General features: G+C 41.0%; 5 protein-coding genes across 5 annotated transcripts; 3 read left to right on the forward strand and 2 right to left on the reverse strand.

The window, feature by feature from the left end:
• Window positions 1–7567: 7567 nt before the first annotated feature.
• K441DRAFT_567745 (ankyrin) lies at window positions 7568–8463 on the forward strand (the record flags this gene model as incomplete). The annotated part of the gene is made up of 2 exons (XM_067643806.1): window positions 7568–7914; window positions 7983–8463. 2 exons carry the CDS (start codon window positions 7568–7570, stop codon window positions 8461–8463), a joined length of 828 nt encoding a protein of 275 aa, XP_067502525.1.
• Window positions 8464–10736: 2273 nt separating this feature from the next.
• K441DRAFT_706411 (mitochondrial division protein 1) lies at window positions 10737–13541 on the reverse strand. Its single transcript, XM_067653658.1, has 3 exons — window positions 13109–13541; window positions 11419–13041; window positions 10737–11363 (listed from the first exon to the last, which is right to left on the reverse strand). Exons 1-3 carry the CDS (start codon window positions 13214–13216, stop codon window positions 11088–11090), a joined length of 2007 nt encoding a protein of 668 aa, XP_067502526.1. The 5' UTR covers window positions 13217–13541; the 3' UTR covers window positions 10737–11087.
• K441DRAFT_662252 (chorismate mutase) lies at window positions 13362–14862 on the forward strand. The gene is made up of 4 exons (XM_067649009.1): window positions 13362–13589; window positions 13647–14298; window positions 14351–14467; window positions 14539–14862. Exons 1-3 carry the CDS (start codon window positions 13519–13521, stop codon window positions 14429–14431), a joined length of 804 nt encoding a protein of 267 aa, XP_067502527.1. The 5' UTR covers window positions 13362–13518; the 3' UTR covers window positions 14432–14467; window positions 14539–14862.
• Window positions 14863–15078: 216 nt separating this feature from the next.
• K441DRAFT_706412 (glycosyltransferase family 58 protein) lies at window positions 15079–16822 on the forward strand. Its single transcript, XM_067653659.1, has 4 exons — window positions 15079–15176; window positions 15228–15472; window positions 15529–15807; window positions 15856–16822. The coding sequence occupies exons 2-4, from the start codon at window positions 15254–15256 to the stop codon at window positions 16465–16467; spliced, it is 1110 nt and encodes a 369-aa protein (XP_067502528.1). The 5' UTR covers window positions 15079–15176; window positions 15228–15253; the 3' UTR covers window positions 16468–16822.
• K441DRAFT_568075 (nucleic acid-binding protein) lies at window positions 16500–16966 on the reverse strand (the record flags this gene model as incomplete). The annotated part of the gene is made up of 2 exons (XM_067643819.1): window positions 16500–16602; window positions 16656–16966. 2 exons carry the CDS (start codon window positions 16964–16966, stop codon window positions 16500–16502), a joined length of 414 nt encoding a protein of 137 aa, XP_067502529.1.
• Between the last annotated feature and the right edge of the window lie 542 nt (window positions 16967–17508).

Genomic DNA, 17508 nt, shown 5'->3' on the forward strand with positions numbered 1-17508 from the left:
TAAAAGAGCCTAAATACTTATACTCTTCCATTTCTTATCCTAAGGCGTAACTTGGCCCTAGAATAATTTATTTTCTAAGTTAACTAAAGGAGAGATGCTTTATAGTAACTAAATATAATTTAAGGACTAAGAGGAACTACGGCGGACCTTTTTAAAAGGGTAAGTTTGGCAATTCCTTTTAATATATCCCTTTTTACTATATTTAAAGTATTCTCTATTTACGGCTTATATTCTTTATTTATTAGTCCTTAAGGGTATATAGGATTAAATAGCGTTAAGGTCTATAAGGTTATATATAAAGCCTTTAGGGTTTAGAGATAAATTGCGCTTTAGGGTATATACTAGTTTTATAAAGTTTTAAATATAAGGTATAGTTAGTGTTGGGAATAAAGGCAAGGGGTTACCATATAAGGCATATTGCCGTCACATATAGCAAGTTGCCGTTACGTGCGGCAAGTTGCCGTCACGTGTCGCCGCGGCACTAGCGTAGCGAGGAGCCTTAAGCTCCTCGCCCTCTCTTATTAAGATAAGAAGAATAATAACCATTATTATACTATTTACGAACCGTAGCTACGTAATATCACCTTATATAACTAATACTGATTAGTAGTTAACTTTACTATTATACTATAGAGCAGCTAGGTATTCTACTAAGAAGAGATAAGCTACTATACCAGTACTACTTATACTAGAGAAAACTGTCTTTTAAGGTTAGAACTAGTCCTAAACCTTAAATAGAACTCTTCTTTAAAATCTAAGGATTTAAAGGCTAGAACTAGTCCTAAGCCTTTTTAAGATTATAGATTCTTGCGTCTATTACATAAAATAACACGCTTTACGAGTCTTCGCGATTTAAGGCTAAAACTGGTCCTAAGCCCTATACCCGCAAATACACGTTACGAACGTGTACTAAACGATAATCCCTATACCAATAACACTTCCCTCCCTCCGAAAACATGGCTACGCCTATTTTAAATAACTAGAAAGACTCCTTACTACTAGGGGTAGCTAAGTATATAAAACTTATTAATAAAGATTAGGACGAATTTGCCTTTAATATAATAACTTATACCGTAAAACAAGTTAACGGCTTTCTCCTACACTATATTATATTCTACCGAAATAGATACTACGCCGATTTACAACTATAGGAGTATTTTAGGGAGGATTTTATAGGATGGACTGCTAATACCTAGGCACTTAGCAACGTTAATATTATTTAAGATTTTTAAGACTTTCTCTGTAGGAATAGGGTATATATTACTAAGAATAGTAACCTAATTACTAGCAATATTTAGGCCGTTATTACTAGTATAAAAGAACTAATATAGACAGAAGCTAAAATTATATATTAATTACGGAAACCTAAAAATAACCTATATTCTTTAGAAGGCAACTTTAATTTATATTAAAACCCCTAGAACGCTAACCCCCTACCTAAAGCTGCTCTCCTACCTAGAGGTACTCTCCTACTTAAAATTGCTCCGCCTCTACCTCCTCTACTCTAGCTAACCGGTAAGCCTTTACTATAAGAAGTTATGAATCTAATAAAGGTATATTTGGATAAAGAGAAGAAGTTTAAAGGAGAATTATATAATATACTTGGAGCAAAACTATAGGTCTTTTATAACTGTTATAATAAGGTTAAAATTTAACGCTATTAGTACTATTACGCTTTCTCTATTATATTAAAGGGATAGGTAGTAACATTCTATTACAACTATATTACGGGTAAAAACTATAACTTTAATATAATGCTTTAGCTTACTAAAGCCCACTTTAAGACTAATAAGAATCGCTAACTTTATATATCTAAATAGCGGGAGACTACGCTCTAGAGAGTTATTGCTTCTAACCTAATAAAGACTTATTTAGAGTGCCTTTAACTACTTTTTAATAAACTTTAGAAAATCTAATATAGCTTTACTAAAACTTACTAAAATAAGAACAGTTTAAGGGACTAGGTTATCTTAGCCTACCGTAGTGTTTTTAAGTGTAATTTGGCGCTATATAAATCTGTGGATATATTTAAAGGAGTATATACCAAACTACGCTCTACTATAGGTATTGTAATACAAATATAAGAACCTTAATAGTTCTATACTAAAAACCCTGCCTAACTAAGTATTCCTAACTAATATAATTATAACTAGACTAACCGAATATATAGTGGCCGTAGTAGGGAATATAGTAAAGGGTATAATTAACGTTAACTATAAGGCAATTATAGAGGTTCTTATAGAGGTTTATTTCAAAGTAATTGCTAAAAAAAGTGCTATGTTTATAAGAAGCTAAATTACCAGTTAACTAAACACTCCCTTAATAAGCGAAAAAAGGCATATAATAAGTTCCGTTAGAGTATAAAAAATGTTAAAAATTGTAAGGTTACTACGGCCTACTTTTAAAGCTTCCTGGTTTAATATAAAGGCGCAGAAGATCTTAAGGGTAAGGTTAATAAGACTAAATAGCTCCTTATAGATATAGAAATTAAGGACTACTCTCCTAACTAATACTTTACTAAGTATAGTAAGGTAAATAGTATACAAACCGTCGCTATTTTTAATAACCAATCTACGCTCCATTCTATTACGAAGTTAAATATCTTTAATAAGCTAAAGGAGAGTTCCGCGTTTTCCTTTAACAATAGATACTTAGTAAATGTCTTTTATAGTATTATGCCAGATATAGGAGCCGTAAGAGTATCTATAGTAGGAGAACCTTAAGTTTGAGCTCTTTAGTAGCTTAATAGCTCTATTTAGATTAACTAATTAATAGTAGGCCAATATACGATTCGTTTTGGTAAAGGTACTATAATCTCTCTCGGCACAATTAGGGTTTAAACCCCCTTAGGGTATATTACTTTTTACGTTGTTTCTACAAATACCCTATTTCTATTTTACATTAAAGATATAAATAAATTAGGTATTAAGCTTAATAACCTTAAGAATATACTTATTTAAGGAGATAATTGGGTGCCTGTTATACGCAAGTAGGGTTACCCCTAGTTGCTCCTTTATTAACTAGAAAAGAGTATTACTTAAAGCTATTTAACTAAGTTAGAGTTACGCCAACTATACCATTATTTTAGCTACCTATCCGTTTATTAATTACTTAGGGTTCTTTAGTAAGTAGGCTATAAAGTTAAGGTTAAGGCAATTAAGCATCTTATAAAGTATTACTATTACTACTAAATAAACTAGAAGTCCCCTAGCCGATTTAAGTTTACCCTTAAGGATAACTATAACTTTAACTTCTATATTATTATTAACGTTATATATTTTAGCGGCAAACTAGTACTCTAAGTTATTAACTTCTTAACCTCCTTCTAAGCCGCGCGTTTCTTAAAAGATATATTAGCCAGAAACGTATAGAATACCCTTTAGTTATACTAGATTAATATTTATTTAGGACCCCCTAATTAAATTATCTATAATGTAAAAAAGAACTTCTTATTTATAGAGTTCCGATAATAGATAAAGGTAATAGCAATTAAGGTTAAGGAAGTCCCTATTAAGGTATATAATAGTATTAGAAAAGTAAAGCAATATTATACGCTATTACGCCGCGTATATAAGATTATCTCTTTAGAACTAAAGGACGCTAGCGAAAAACTTACCTTATAAATGGCTGTTAAAGCTATTAATAATTCTGCTGGCCTAGATAGACTCGTACCTACGTTACTAGTCTTTGGCGCCTACCCTTAAATAACTAATAATTCTCTACTATCTCCCTCTATTATATAATAAGCCAAGGCTATTTATAAGGCAATAAAGGAGGTGCAATATCTCTATGCTATACGCTAGGTTAATAATATATTAGGAATAAGAAATGGCCTAAACACCTTAACTACGCTTAATCTGCTACTTTAGTCTAAAGTATATATATAGCGTAAAAAGGGAGAATAGTTAGGCCCACACTAACTTATTACAATTAATGGTTAAACTTATACTATTTAGATGCCTTATAGACCCACTTAATTCTATTTAACTGTTATTAAGCCTTACTATAAAAATAACAATTCTAAGCCTTTACAGGATGCCTTAGAAGATACCCTAGAGGAGAACTATAATTAACGTGCTCTAGAAGGCGACTATAATCCCAATATAATTATAGTAGATACGCCACAACTATAACGCGGTAGAGGTCGCCCGAAGGAATTACAAAATCGCTAATATCTTATTAATTTTAAAGAATAATTTATTACCGCCATTAAGAATAGAGCTAAGTTATTAATAGCCTTTATAACAGCTAAAGAGAAGACTAACTTTAAGCTCGCAAAATAGCTTTAAAAGGAAGGTCGTATTATAACCCTAGGAGCTCCTTTCTAAGTATCCGACAAGTAGGAGATCGACAGTCTTATTATAAGAGGAGTCTTTAAATTTAAGAAGTATGACCCTACTAAGTTTAATAAAGTTTGCATCTTTAAGTTAAGGATAGTTAATAAGATTAAGGGTAAGGCTATTCTAAGCATACTTCCACATAATTACCTTAAAGGTATAGTTAAAACTAGAGTAGCCGCCTATAGGATTATTACAATTCCACTTAAAGATCTTCTGTTATAGTAGTGTGTAATTTAGCACCTAGACCTTGTTATTTTGCCTTAGGAGTTCTTAATTATTAAGGGTATAGTCCTTATTACTAGTAGGAACTTACCCCTAAGTTAACCCAATATTTGTGCCTCATTTTCTTCACATATTTTCACTATTCGTCAAACACGATAGACCTTACAATAAACTTGTTCAGTAGTACGAGATTGTCCTTCTATGCCCGCGGCGCGGTGCCATAACATAGACAATATGAACGTTCAACTTGCAGCAATTCCTCCAGAAATTATCGAATGCGTGGCACAAAATCTTCAGCTAGCTGAGCTGCGCTTCTTACGATTGACTTGAAAAGCGCTTGCAGAAATGTCGTCTTACTATTTCGGACACACCTACTGTACCAAAGTCACCACAAATCTATCACTCGCGAGTATACGAAAGCTAGACGACCTCTCAAGATCTACATGTAAAAGTCTTTCGGCTAGACTGGGATAAAGAAGCAGGGCGTGGACTTATTTGGGACCGGGACGCTTCCAAATCTGTACTCCCCGGCTTACCAGTCATACAACAAGTACGCGATAGTATTCTTCGATTTGCCAACTGCCGATCTATTTACGTTGGAGCCCCATACGAATATGACCATATGGTCTCTCCAAGGATAGATGCGATTGGATGCAGCGATTTACCTGGACTCGGCTTTATTCTTATTGCGGAAACCGGCTTACCACTTGAGACATTTCATATTAAATTTGGGTCAGATACTAATGGTAATTGAGTCAAAATTAGTCAAATTCACTCGGAACAAATTAGGAGGCCAACATTCAAGAGAGCATTGTCCAACCTTAAGGAGCTGTCGCCGAGGCTCTATATTGACGATGGTCATTGCGATTGGACTTGGAATTTAGTATCGGAAGCGGCACATTTGCAAAAGCTTGATTGGAAAGTTGAACTTTTTGAGCCTTTCTATTTCGAGCCAATTGGCCTATCCCATATCCAGGAATTGATATTTCAGCATGTGCCTTTTCGGAGACGAACCTGACTGAGCTTCTACTACAGTGTCGCCATCGCCTTCGATCCCTTACGTTCTTTCAAATCAGGCTGGATCGAAGCTGGCGAGGCATCTTTCAGTACTTGCAGGACTTCGACAACCTCGAAAGCATCTCCTTTCACTTTCTCAAGTTGGGCAGTGGCAGGCGCAGACCTTGTGCCTTCTCTGGTCTGGACGATGGCGTAGAAGCAGACTTGCTGATAAGCAAGCAAGCAAGCAAAACACCCCTCTGCTTGCTTAATTACCCGATTTAGAAGCCCTCTGCTTGCTTGCTTGCTTGTTAATTACTTGCCAAGATAGTATAGAATTTGAAGTTCTATAGAATTTAAAGTTTTATAGAAAATCCGCCATGGCTTCGCCTAGTAGCAGTATCTTGCCTACTAAGCTCCTCCACTATTAATTAATTGTAGTATAAGGTATAAGCTTATTTGCGCGGCTTAAAGGTAGTTTATAAGGTAGACGCGGTTAAGGCAGTGCGTAGATCGCGATCTTGGCGTAGTATAGAGGATTGGGAGAGATCTGCAAGTATTACCATACAAGCAGCCAACATTGATTGAGCTCTCTCATTATTTGGCTCAATTTCCAACATTGATTCAAGTGAAGCAATCATAGCCTTTTGCATACGTATATCTGCTCTAATCTTGTAGCAGAGGAAGGAGGTGTAGCAGCTGTCCCTTTATTAGCTATTAGCTTTATATAAATTAATAGACTTACTACCTTCTCTAGCGGCCTTTTTATAACCTATCTTCTTCTAAGAACGCGTGCATTATAGAGCAGCAATTATTATTGGCTGTAGCCTAAATTAATAAGGCTCTAGTAGATTACTAGCTTTACTAAATCCAAGCTTATAATCCAAGCTTATAGCTAGTATAGTTAGTATATTAAAAGCGAACTAGGTAAGGTGTAGAAACTTAATTTATATCTACTATTAGTACTTAATTAGATCCTAGGCCAATAGGTGTTCCTTTAATAGAGGATTAAGCAACTTCTACTATATATACTTATTCTTATAGACTATCTAGCTTAGTATTAAGGCACTAGAGTAGGCATTAATATAGCTATTACGGCCAGCGGAGGCTCATACGCACTTTAGATATAGTGCCTTTAGTTCTGCTAATAAAGGTAGTAAATAATCTTTATACTAAAGCTAGAGAGTTTAAAAGGTAGTATTGCCGCTAATAATCTAATTAGGCCGATCCTTCTATGTATTCTAGTAGAAGCGCTTAAAATAAGAATATAAAAGGACTACTGCATAATATACTAGAGTATTATTAAGCTTAAGGTAGTAGTTATTTAGCTTTACCTAGGCCGCGTTAAGATTAATTATAAAATAATTCTCTATAGCTTCTTAATTTGGATAGTCCTCTATTATAGCTTTAGCAATATAATCCTTCTTTTCTTTAAAGACTATAAGCAGCTAATTAAACATAAGAATGACCTTCTAAATCGCGCTATATTTACTAGCCTTGCCTCTGCCTTTTACTAAGCTTATAGCTTCTTTAAGAGGGCTAAAGATCTCCATATATTTATTAATAATTAACTAATTATATACATTTAAGCCGCTAACGGCGATATAGCGGCAAGGCTTAGGTACCTCCTTGCCTTTAGATCTAAGGGAGGCCGTTTCCTTTTTATACTTTATAATCTGGTACTAAGTAAACAAATTAAGAGACGCTTAAAGCTTAGTAGCTTATTTAAAGGCAGTATAGTAGCTATTCTAGTGGGTCTTAACAGGCTTAATAAGCTACTTAATTTAGAAGCCTTTCTATAGAAGTATGTTCTTATTAACTTAATATTGCTTAAATAGCTATATAAGCTAAGGCGTATTAATTAAATTAATAAGGTTATAAAGTGTTCTAAGTGGTCCTTCCTTCCACTACTACTCTAGGAACTCTTTTTCTTCCAGTATATTTGCATTCTTATTTTTAAAAGCTTCTTTATTTTTACTAAACAAACCTTTGTTATTCTCTTTTGAATTATGAGTCACACTACGAACGATCCCCTTCTGCGCGCAGCAAACGACGCTTGTCAAGCTGAACGCCTCCAAGAGGCCCAGTCTTTGCTGGATCGGTGGTTTCTCGGTACCCCAGAATATGCAACCATCGCTGGCAGCGCATCCCTCAAAAGCCACGCTTGTCAACTGCAACTCGAATCTGCAGCCGAAAATGGCTACGCGCCCTTGGTTGGGTTTCTTCTCAACCACAACGCTGAAATCAATGAGCGTGCTGTTTACGCCGCACACCAGAGCGGTTCAATAGACGTGTTTCAGGAATTCCTAGACCACGGGTGGGACATAAATGGGAGGCCGGAAATGACGAGTATCAAGTATGGAAAGATCACCTTCGACTCCCCATAGTCGCTGACGTTGACGGGGTGCACAGCTCTGCGGTCAGTAACAATAACGCCACGCTAGTAGACTGGCATCTCTCCCACGGCGCTAATCCGGATCTGCACACGGGTCCTGGTGGAGATCCGCTTACTCGAGCTGCGGTAAACGGCATGTTCGGAATTGTGCAGGCTCTCGTGGAACATGGAGCGACGCTGCAGAACACGGAGGCATTGGTGGCAGCATCGGCAAACACCGACAGGTCTCAAGAGGCGATTAAGATAATGACGTACCTGCTGGATGCTGGGGTGGATATCAATTACGTTGAGAAGACGAAGGTGAAGGATCCAATATATGAGTTGCTCTTCGCAGGAACAGCGTTGCATCGGGGGGTCGAAATGGAAGACGCAGAGCGTGTCCAATTGCTTCTAAGACGCGGGGCGGATCCAAACATCACAGGCCGGCACGGGAAGACTCCTCTAGAAACTGCGGAGCTATGTAAATTGTCTCACATGGTTAAAATTCTCCGGGCCCACGGCAAAACCTGATAGATTTCATGGGTAATTATTACGTTAGAATGGTTTCAAAGTGTATACATTAAGACTTTAAAGTTGTGTCCATTTGGAGTATATAGTAAGGTGCAAGTATTAGGAGATGTAGGTTTTCAATCCACATCCGTGTATACTTTAAATGTTAAGTGCTTTGTATATACCTCTTTCAAGTGTAGTGGAGAATTGGACGCCTCTACGTAGCCGAAATAAGTGTCGGTTTGGGGCACGTGCGCACCCACCAAAATCATACTTCACGATCACAATACCACAATACAGCCAAATCAATTCAATATCGAGTCATCTGCCCGTCGGCCCTAATGCACTCATGTAGGCGCTTCGTGTACCAGCTGTACATCTCTGCAATCTTCTCCTGATCCACTTGGTTCTCCTAAACATCTATAAAACGCTCCAATGCTGTGTCCTCTTCCACGCGCTTTAAATGGAATTTCTTCTTAATAGGATGGGCTAAGGACTCTATAATTAATAGATCTGGTAATAAACTAGATAATGTTAGAAGCTTTAAGTCCTATTCCTTTGCCTAGGCTAAAGACTCCCTTAATTTATACGCTGAATCTGTATCCTGGTATAAAGTAATTCCCTTAATATTAAACTTTAAAAGAAGCTATAGCAATACCTGCTCGGTATAGGCTTTTAAGTTTATTTTACTTACCTAGTTATCCACCTTATATAAGAAGAACTTCTTCTAGGTCTTGCTAATAACAATAAAGACATTAAACAGTTTAAAATGCTTCTTCTCTTAGGCCTTCTCCTTTTTATCCTTTTTAGTAACCCCCTTCTTCCTATAAATATTCTGTGGTAAATAGCGGTAAAGATTACTACTTCTTCTCTTAATTTTATGGGTTTCTTTAGCACCTAAACCAAAGTGATATTTATTACAAAAAGCAATATTATTTCAGTCCTTAGGATGGGGTCTTTCTTCTAGCTGTAAATAGCACCAATTCTTTCTTCTATCTGCCTGCTCCGGGTTAAGCCACTTCTCTTCTTCTATCTTTGCATTAATATACCCTTTATCCTTTTTTATAGCTCTTTAATTTAGCTTATTTCCAAGAGGTTGGCGACCTGTTCTTTAAGCTAGAACCATTAAAAGATCTTTATAATTTAGGGCCTTTTAAATAATAGTCTGCTATAGGGCTGATTTTAAGTCTTAATTAAGATTGGGGTCGTCTAAATACACGGTAATAGCGTGGGTGTCTTCCTTTATAAGAGCTCGATTTCTCCCTCTTATTTCTAGCCTAGAATTATATATAGTTCTGTATTGCTTTAAGGCCATAATACGTTGCTAAGAGCGCTCTATAATTCTAATAGCCTACTATATAATAGCTGGAGGAATAGCCTTACCCAGTAATTGGCTAAAGATTTTGGCGTAGAGAACTCCTATACGTGGAGGAGTCTTTAGATACTTATTTTCCCTAGCGTTGTAGTATAATTCTGGGGGTGGGGTAAAGTGTTTTGCCCGCATCTTTTGGGATGCAGGCTCCTTGGTAACTCAGGTCATAATTAGTAATTATGGCGAACGAATTTGGGTGCGAAATGGTGGTGTTGTGAGGTTTGTTATGATTGTGAGGCATGCTCAGGGGGCTTTGTTTGGGTGGGGCGCGCACGTGCCCCAAACCGACACTTATTTCGGCTACGTAGAGGACGCTAAACAATGCCCATTTTCTTTGCTCACAAAAAGTGAATCTTCCTCCCGTGTGCCTGGAGTAACCTAAAAGGATAGAGAACTAAAAAGAATTTATAAGATACTAAAGAGCTTTTAGGTATAAAGAATTCTAAAAGCATAGCTAGAAAATCTATAGGTGGATATATATAAAAATTAAAAAGCAAAGTATTTTGGTACTGTAACGTGTCCCGCTCCACGTCGCCATACGGCAAAAAAGACAGAGAGTACTCGCGAACTTGCGCGGCTCTTGCGGGATCTAATGTATATGCTCTTACAGGCACGAAGACGCGTCTTGGTGCTGGTGGGGTGGCCGGATGAGCAGTGAAACACGTTAGTACGGGTGCTAGAATCACGTTCTATTAATGCAGGACTACAGACTTTTGCTTTCTAATCCCGGTGGAGATTCGAATTATTGTTGACGAGCGTCTAAGATGCCTTTCTGTCACCAGAGGCGTCCAAACGCAATGCGGATCTTAAGCTACCAGAGGCAGAATTCACGAGACCAGAATCGTCAATTCAAACAGCCAGCAATGTAGCCATGAATGCTGGCTAGGTATCCCATGCTCCGTTAAGGTGTGCACGTAATTTGGTTTCCTATTTACACCATGGTGGATGATTTTGAGTGTTTCAGAAGAATATATGAGCCCTTCTATCTTTAGCTTTGGCATACTTCAAGGGCTGGTATAAAGTCCATATGGTGTGATACGGACTGAACGAGTGGAGTATCACGCGTTTACGCTTTCATCAAACTGCGCATGTAACAGCAAAACAAGTCGGAGCAAAAAGTCATAACGGTTGATGTTACAACACGAAACCTGTCTATCCAACACCCACATCCCAGCACAGCCAACAGCGCTACAAAGAAAATCGATGTCATGCGCCTGATACTATACATAACATGTCGGCGCCATCAAAATGCCCGTTATATACATTTTTTACTCTAACAAGACCAGACGCCTACCATGCCGTTCTTGCGCCCTTCAACTGTGTAGCCGTCCTTGATGCGCACCCGCTCGACTATGGAGAGAACACCAGCCTCATCGTCCGCACCGACACCCGGCCCGCAGTTCCAGTGCCGGCCGTCCGTCTTGTCGTAGACTTTGACGACGTCTTCACCTGCGGCGGTGACAATGCGGCGCGCGTCGAACATCATGCTGGTAACAGGATTATCGTAGGCGTAGGCGTCATAAATTGAGCCGGTACGGAGATCCCAGATCTGCTTAAGTCAGCCAGTTGCCATGAGGATCGATATAATGACTAGTTTTGCTTACCCGAATGCTTCTGTCTAAACTTCCCGTGACGAGATGGACGTCGTCAAACTGCAGACAAGTCACTGGCCCTGTATGTCCCACTAGGCTCCGGTGCACTTGCCCGCTTCTGAGATCCCAAAGTCGTACCATACCATCAGCAGTTCCGCATGCGAGTGCGGCATCGAAGACTTGAAGAGCACCAACGAAATCAGCTGATGCGTCAGGTAACCGTCCTGTCTGACGCCATTGGCTGCTGTTCGCATTTAAGGTGGCTGTTGCTTGTGCTGCTGCCCACAAGACATCAAGGGTTTGCACACAACGGCCTTTCACTAAATCCCACTGTCGAAGAGTTTTATCTGCTGAGCCAGAGACAAGGGTGTCACCCCGGAAATGAAGCGCCGTGACTTCGTCCATGTGGGCTTCAAGTGAGAATAATGGACAATCCTNCATGATAGTTGGTGGTGGCGGTGGTGGAGCGTCCTCGGCGTTTTCGAATGTTAAACCGTCATCCTCTTCCTCCTGGCCATCTTTATTTATCCGATTATCTAACGGGGCGTATTCTGCGCGACTCAGATCCCAAAGACGGATGGAAGCATCCATAGAACCCGTTGCAACAATATTGTCTTCCACTTGTAAGCAGCGCACTGATGAAAGGTGGCCTTCGAGAAAACCCATGCATCGCCCAGCACTAAGATCCCACACTCTTACTGTATCATCTAAAGCAGCCGTGACCATTGTGCCCCATGGCACATCGAAATCTAGCGCGGTAATCATATCGTTATGTGCCTCTAATTCCTTGATCTTTGACCCAGGCTCTAGATGCTCATGTAGGATTGCCAGAGATAACCTCCTTGGTCTCTTCCTTCGTTTAGACTTCGGGGAAGAAGGCAATTTTTCATAAATAGATGCAGACATGAAATCTCCCGAGCCCCCATCCGTGCTTGGAGCTCCACCAGTATCGGGCGACTTTGGTGCCAAGGCTGCTGCATCTTCAAGTTCTTCCTGGAGGTCTTCAAGCCTGTTTTCGACATCTAGGATATCACGCTCCAAGTCCATTTCATCCTGCTCAAGCCCAGCTAGTCTATCCAAAACAATCTTGCGCATTGTGTTCAAATTTGCGATTTTGTTGTCAATTTCGTGGATTTCGGTAGCGCACATGTGCTTCCGTACACCGAGCATCTCCAGCCGATGGCTCATACTGTGCTTCTCCTTTCTCAATTTGACAAGAGACGGCGGTGCGTTTGGGTCATCTTCAGCTTCCCCTAACAATCGTTGACCTCGCGAGTTGTGTCCATACCTATTCTTGAGACCATTATTTTCCTCTGGCATAGAAGCCTGAAACCCCTGAAAAAGCGAATATACATTGTTGTCTTCGGGGATGTTGGCGAGAAGCTCGTCTGGGAGGTAGGAAAGAGCTCGTTGTTGGATTTCTGGTACGGATATTCTAGACCGCACTATTTCTCGAGGAGTTGTTTGCGCAAAGGAGAAAACCGATCGTTGGAGCATTGGACGCCTAAGTTCTTTGTGAAGCTCGCCAAGTGCGTTTTGGTAGTGTTGGCTAACACCACCTTCCCCCAGGGGCCCTGATATTAGGTGGCCTGCAGTTGCTGTAACTTTTCGCCCAAATGCTTCTAACTGCCGTGTCTGTCCAGAAAAAAAAGTTTAGATTTTGTGCTTATGCAGCATATTGAAATGTCAGGTAAGAGCTTACAGGAAGACCATCAATAATGCTAGATTCATCATCTGACGGTGTCATTGGCCTCGTGCTCCCTGATCTGCCACGGGGCGGCGAGCCATCACGGCTCGAGGAGCTGGCCATGCGAATATGCGAAGGAAATGTGAAGGAAAAGGTTGCAGGTATGTCGGAGGGCCTAATTGCTGGTAGGGAGCGTCATTATGGTCGGAAGGAGCTGCTAGTAAAGAAATGGTGAAATTGGTGAAAAGGTAGCATGCGGTGTTGGGATGAGTGCCTGAGGTCGCATGAAGTCGGTCTGCAGGTCGCGGTCTTACATAGTGCGTCATTCTCTTCCCGGCATCGGCTATGGTTGAAGATAGCCAAGAACACAAGTTAATCGCTCTTCTTCAGTATTAACTAGCTCGGCTGTTCTACGCTGTGGCATTATGGATTCTGCAATTGATCTCTCTGATGTGTCGAAAGCTCTGGATCTTGCTAACATTCGTTTTCAACTTATGTAAGTGACAACCCCTAGTGCGAACTGCGGACGCTGAGTCCAGCTGACAACTTCCAGCCGACTTGAGGACACTATCACTTTCCACCTGATAGAGCGAGCCCAATTCCCTCTCAACCATACCATCTATGTCCCGGGAGGCGTGCGGATACCTAACAGTTCTCTGAGTCTATTTGATTGGATGCTCCGAGAGCAAGAACGCTTCCACTCACTCGTCCGCCGATATCAGTCACCAGACGAATACCCGTTCTTCCCGGATGCCCTCGAGACGCCCATCCTTAGACCTCTAGACTACCCCCAAATCCTGCACCCAAACGATGTGAATGTAAACAAGAAACTCAAGGAATGTTATATTAAACTCATTTTGCCAGCTGCATGCGCACAGTTTGGCAGAGAGGAGAGAGGGGAGGCTCAGGAAAACTACGGGTCTGCAGCTACTTGCGATGTGGCATGCTTACAAGCACTGTCTCGACGCATACATTTTGGAAAATTTGTTGCGGAGGCAAAGTTTAGGAAGGAGAAGGACCACTTCGTAAAGCTGATAAAGTCAGAGGATAGGAAGGGAATAGATGAGGCTATCACAGATGCTAAGGTGGAGAAGCAGGTCTTGGAGAGGTTGAGATTGAAGGCAAAGACATATGGCACAGATCCGGATGGAGGATCTGACAGTCCTGTCAAAATTAATGTGGATGCTGTGGTAGCCATGTATAAGGTAAGACTACCGACTGCCCCCTAGAGGTGTAGAAACTAAGACCCTGAACTAGGACTGGGTCATACCTTTGACTAAAGAGGTTGAAGTGGAATATCTTATGCAAAGACTCAAGGCCACCGAAAGGGAGTGCTAAGCCTAAAACATGGCTGGAAGTTTTTCTCAGTCTTGTGTAAGTTCCTACAATGGATACATCATTTGCGTACTGTGCTGTATCTGGGGCCCGCTGACCTTTTTATCTAGACCCATGATGTTGTTTCACGTTTTTCTAAACCTCGTTATCATATTTTTAATTTTAGCGTTTGGCAAGAAGACTTGATTCCACGCATTTAGCATCACAGTTATCATAAACACCTCTGTGCACAGCGTATATGAGAGAGCTGAAGTTTCTTGGGCGATTTTTATGAGTCATACCGGGGAATTCCTTTTCCTATAGAGAAAAGTATGGAGCTGTGACTCCACAATAGATTATCTGTGGTGGTATACGCAGTGCATGTAGAACTAGAGTGACTTGTGACGTTCTAAAATAGATAACAACGGTTCTAGAACTGCAAATCGACCATCCGGAACAAAATAATGCGATGGAAGCTCTCGCTTCCTAAATCTTGATATGAAACACTATTTGTCTTGAGAAATGCCTTCGGAGTGCATGCGAAACCTGCAACTAAGGCCACGTGATCTTAACGGCCCCTTTAATAATGCCGTGAGGTCCCATAAGGCATCAGCTCATCCATATTTCTCACAACAAAAATCTATCACAATGAATTTAATCGAACGGAGCGTCGACCTTGCGGGGAACCCAAAGCATACCAGATGGCTTTCGCCATTGCTCCTCATAGCGGACGCGGCTCTTTGCGGTCTAATAATATGGACGATCCCCTGTTTGTGATATCTTGCCAAGAATGTCCGAACCTCTGCTAAGCCGTTATTAGACACCGAAATCGACTGGCAAGCTTATATGGAGCAAGTTGAGATCTATCTCACAGGAGAACGAGACTACAAAAATATTGAAGGCGGAACAGGCCCTCTTGTCTATCCCGCTGTTCACGTGTATATTTACCGCGCTCTCTACGCGCTCACAGATCGGGGGACCAATATTCTCCTAGCTCAGATCATCTTTGGGCTTGTATATCTGGCGAACTTGGCCGTGGTAATGGCTTGCTATAGACTAGCAAAGGTTTGACGCTTTCCTATATTGTATTGCTTCAAGTAAGAACTAAACGCTCATGCAAGGCACCACCATACGTTTTTCCACTTCTTATTTTATCAAAACGACTGCATAGCATCTTTATCCTGCGCTGCTTTAATGACTGCTTTGCGGTCCTGGGGCTTTTCCTAGCTATCTATGCCTACCAAAGGCGCATGTGGACTATTGGATCGTTTTTGTATACGATTGGTCTTAATGTTAAGATGACAGCTTTGCTGCCTCTTCCTGCAATCGGTATGGTTCTACTTCAATCTATTGGCCAATCAAGAGCAATCACGCAGGCTTTGATTATTGGGCAGATGACGGTACGTTTATCATAATTTGATGTGCCGGTTGGTCTAAGTGGTGCATAGATCGTTTACGGATATCCGTTCTTATATTACTACACATCTTCATACATATCCAGAGCATTCCAGTTCACACGGCAGTTCTTGTACAAATGGACAGTCAACTGGAGATTTGTTAAAGAAGAAATTTTTCTATCAAAGGGCTTCTCATTGTCACTATTGGGAGCGCACGCCGGTCTCCTTTCATTCTTTACTATCACCCGGTGGACCAAACCAGCACAACGACCCTTCCCGGATTTCATAAATTTGGTATTTAATGATCCCTGGGACCAAGAACGAATTTCTAGGAAAATAACACCCCAATTCGTCATGNCTACAATCCTGACAGCCAACGCAATCGGCATGCTTTGTGCGAGATCCCTCCATTATCAATTCTACGCCTATATTGCGTGGACAACACCCTTCCTGTTATGGCGGGCCGGCTTCCATCCTATCATTCAGTATTGCCTCTGGCTTGTGCAAGAGTGGGCCTGGAACGTTTACCCGAGCACAGAAGCAAGTTCGTTGGTGGTTGTGAGTGTTCTTGCAATAACTGTGGCGGGTGTGTGGTGGGGTACAAGGAAGGATTTCGAAGATGTAATGGTAAACGGCGGACCACAGCACCAGCACACCGATTAGTGTCCTATAGAATCCTAGCAGGTAGAACATTTTCAAGATTCGTCATCCGATTCTTGTGGCGGCATTTTACCAATCGTAGACTCTTCCTCGTCGGCATCGTCTACATATGCGGATTTCTTCGCAAATTCAGCTGGCCTGGGAAAGACGTTAACAAATGCGGTGAAGTTTCCATGCATGCTCCCACTCACCAATAACTCTGTTTTCTCCATTCTCTTTCGTCCCTTACCACATTAATGATTTCTCCATCCAGCTTATTATCACGGTCTGCAAGCGCTTTGGTATCAACGACCACATATGATCCCCGTTTTATCCAGATGGTAGAACGAAAGCGAGAAGGCAGCTCAACGAGGATGGGCCTGCTAGATGGGAGGTCTGCATTATAGAGGTTGTTGCCGGCTGCTTTCGTGACTCGCGCTATCGACTGGCCTTCGGACAAGGCGTCTGGCGGTGTCAAAGTCTCCTCCGCTGTCGCAAGAAGGTTGCGTTTTGGGCGGCCCATTATTCACGAGAGGCGTTAAAGTGGTTGCTAACTTCGGTGGCGCCTTTAGAAGCTGGAAAGTTTGCCGAGAACTTTCTGAGCCGAGAATCCGCCCTCGAATCAAAGGTCTATTTTAATTCAACATCAGAACCGTTCTTTCGTCGAGCTCCACTTTTACGGATGGCTTCCCCTTGGTATCAATTCCGGTTCCGGGGAGATTTTCCTCTTCTGATTGTTCAACAGAGTGATCTTCTCGCGATGCATGAGGCACTGGGTAGGGAAAAGCGCCAGCGTCATGTCTTATCAATCAACTTACCTCCCGCACGAGGGGTATCATACGGTAAGCTATGTATGGTCTAGGGACGTAACACTATCCCACTTCTGAGGAGGATTCATATTTTGCAATAGTCTTTAAACTTTACGATGATCACCCCGTCTCTTTCCTCCTAACCTCTTCTCTCAACACTAATTTGGTCTGCCTTCTGCTTAAAGCCTTTGTGACTAACGAGCTTGAGTTCTTCTTCCCTCAATCTCAACTCCTTCCTAAGATTCTGTCTGATAGC

Source organism: Cenococcum geophilum, assembly GCF_001692895.1.
Source record: "Cenococcum geophilum 1.58 unplaced genomic scaffold K441scaffold_29, whole genome shotgun sequence".
NCBI lineage: Eukaryota > Fungi > Ascomycota > Dothideomycetes > Gloniales > Gloniaceae > Cenococcum > Cenococcum geophilum.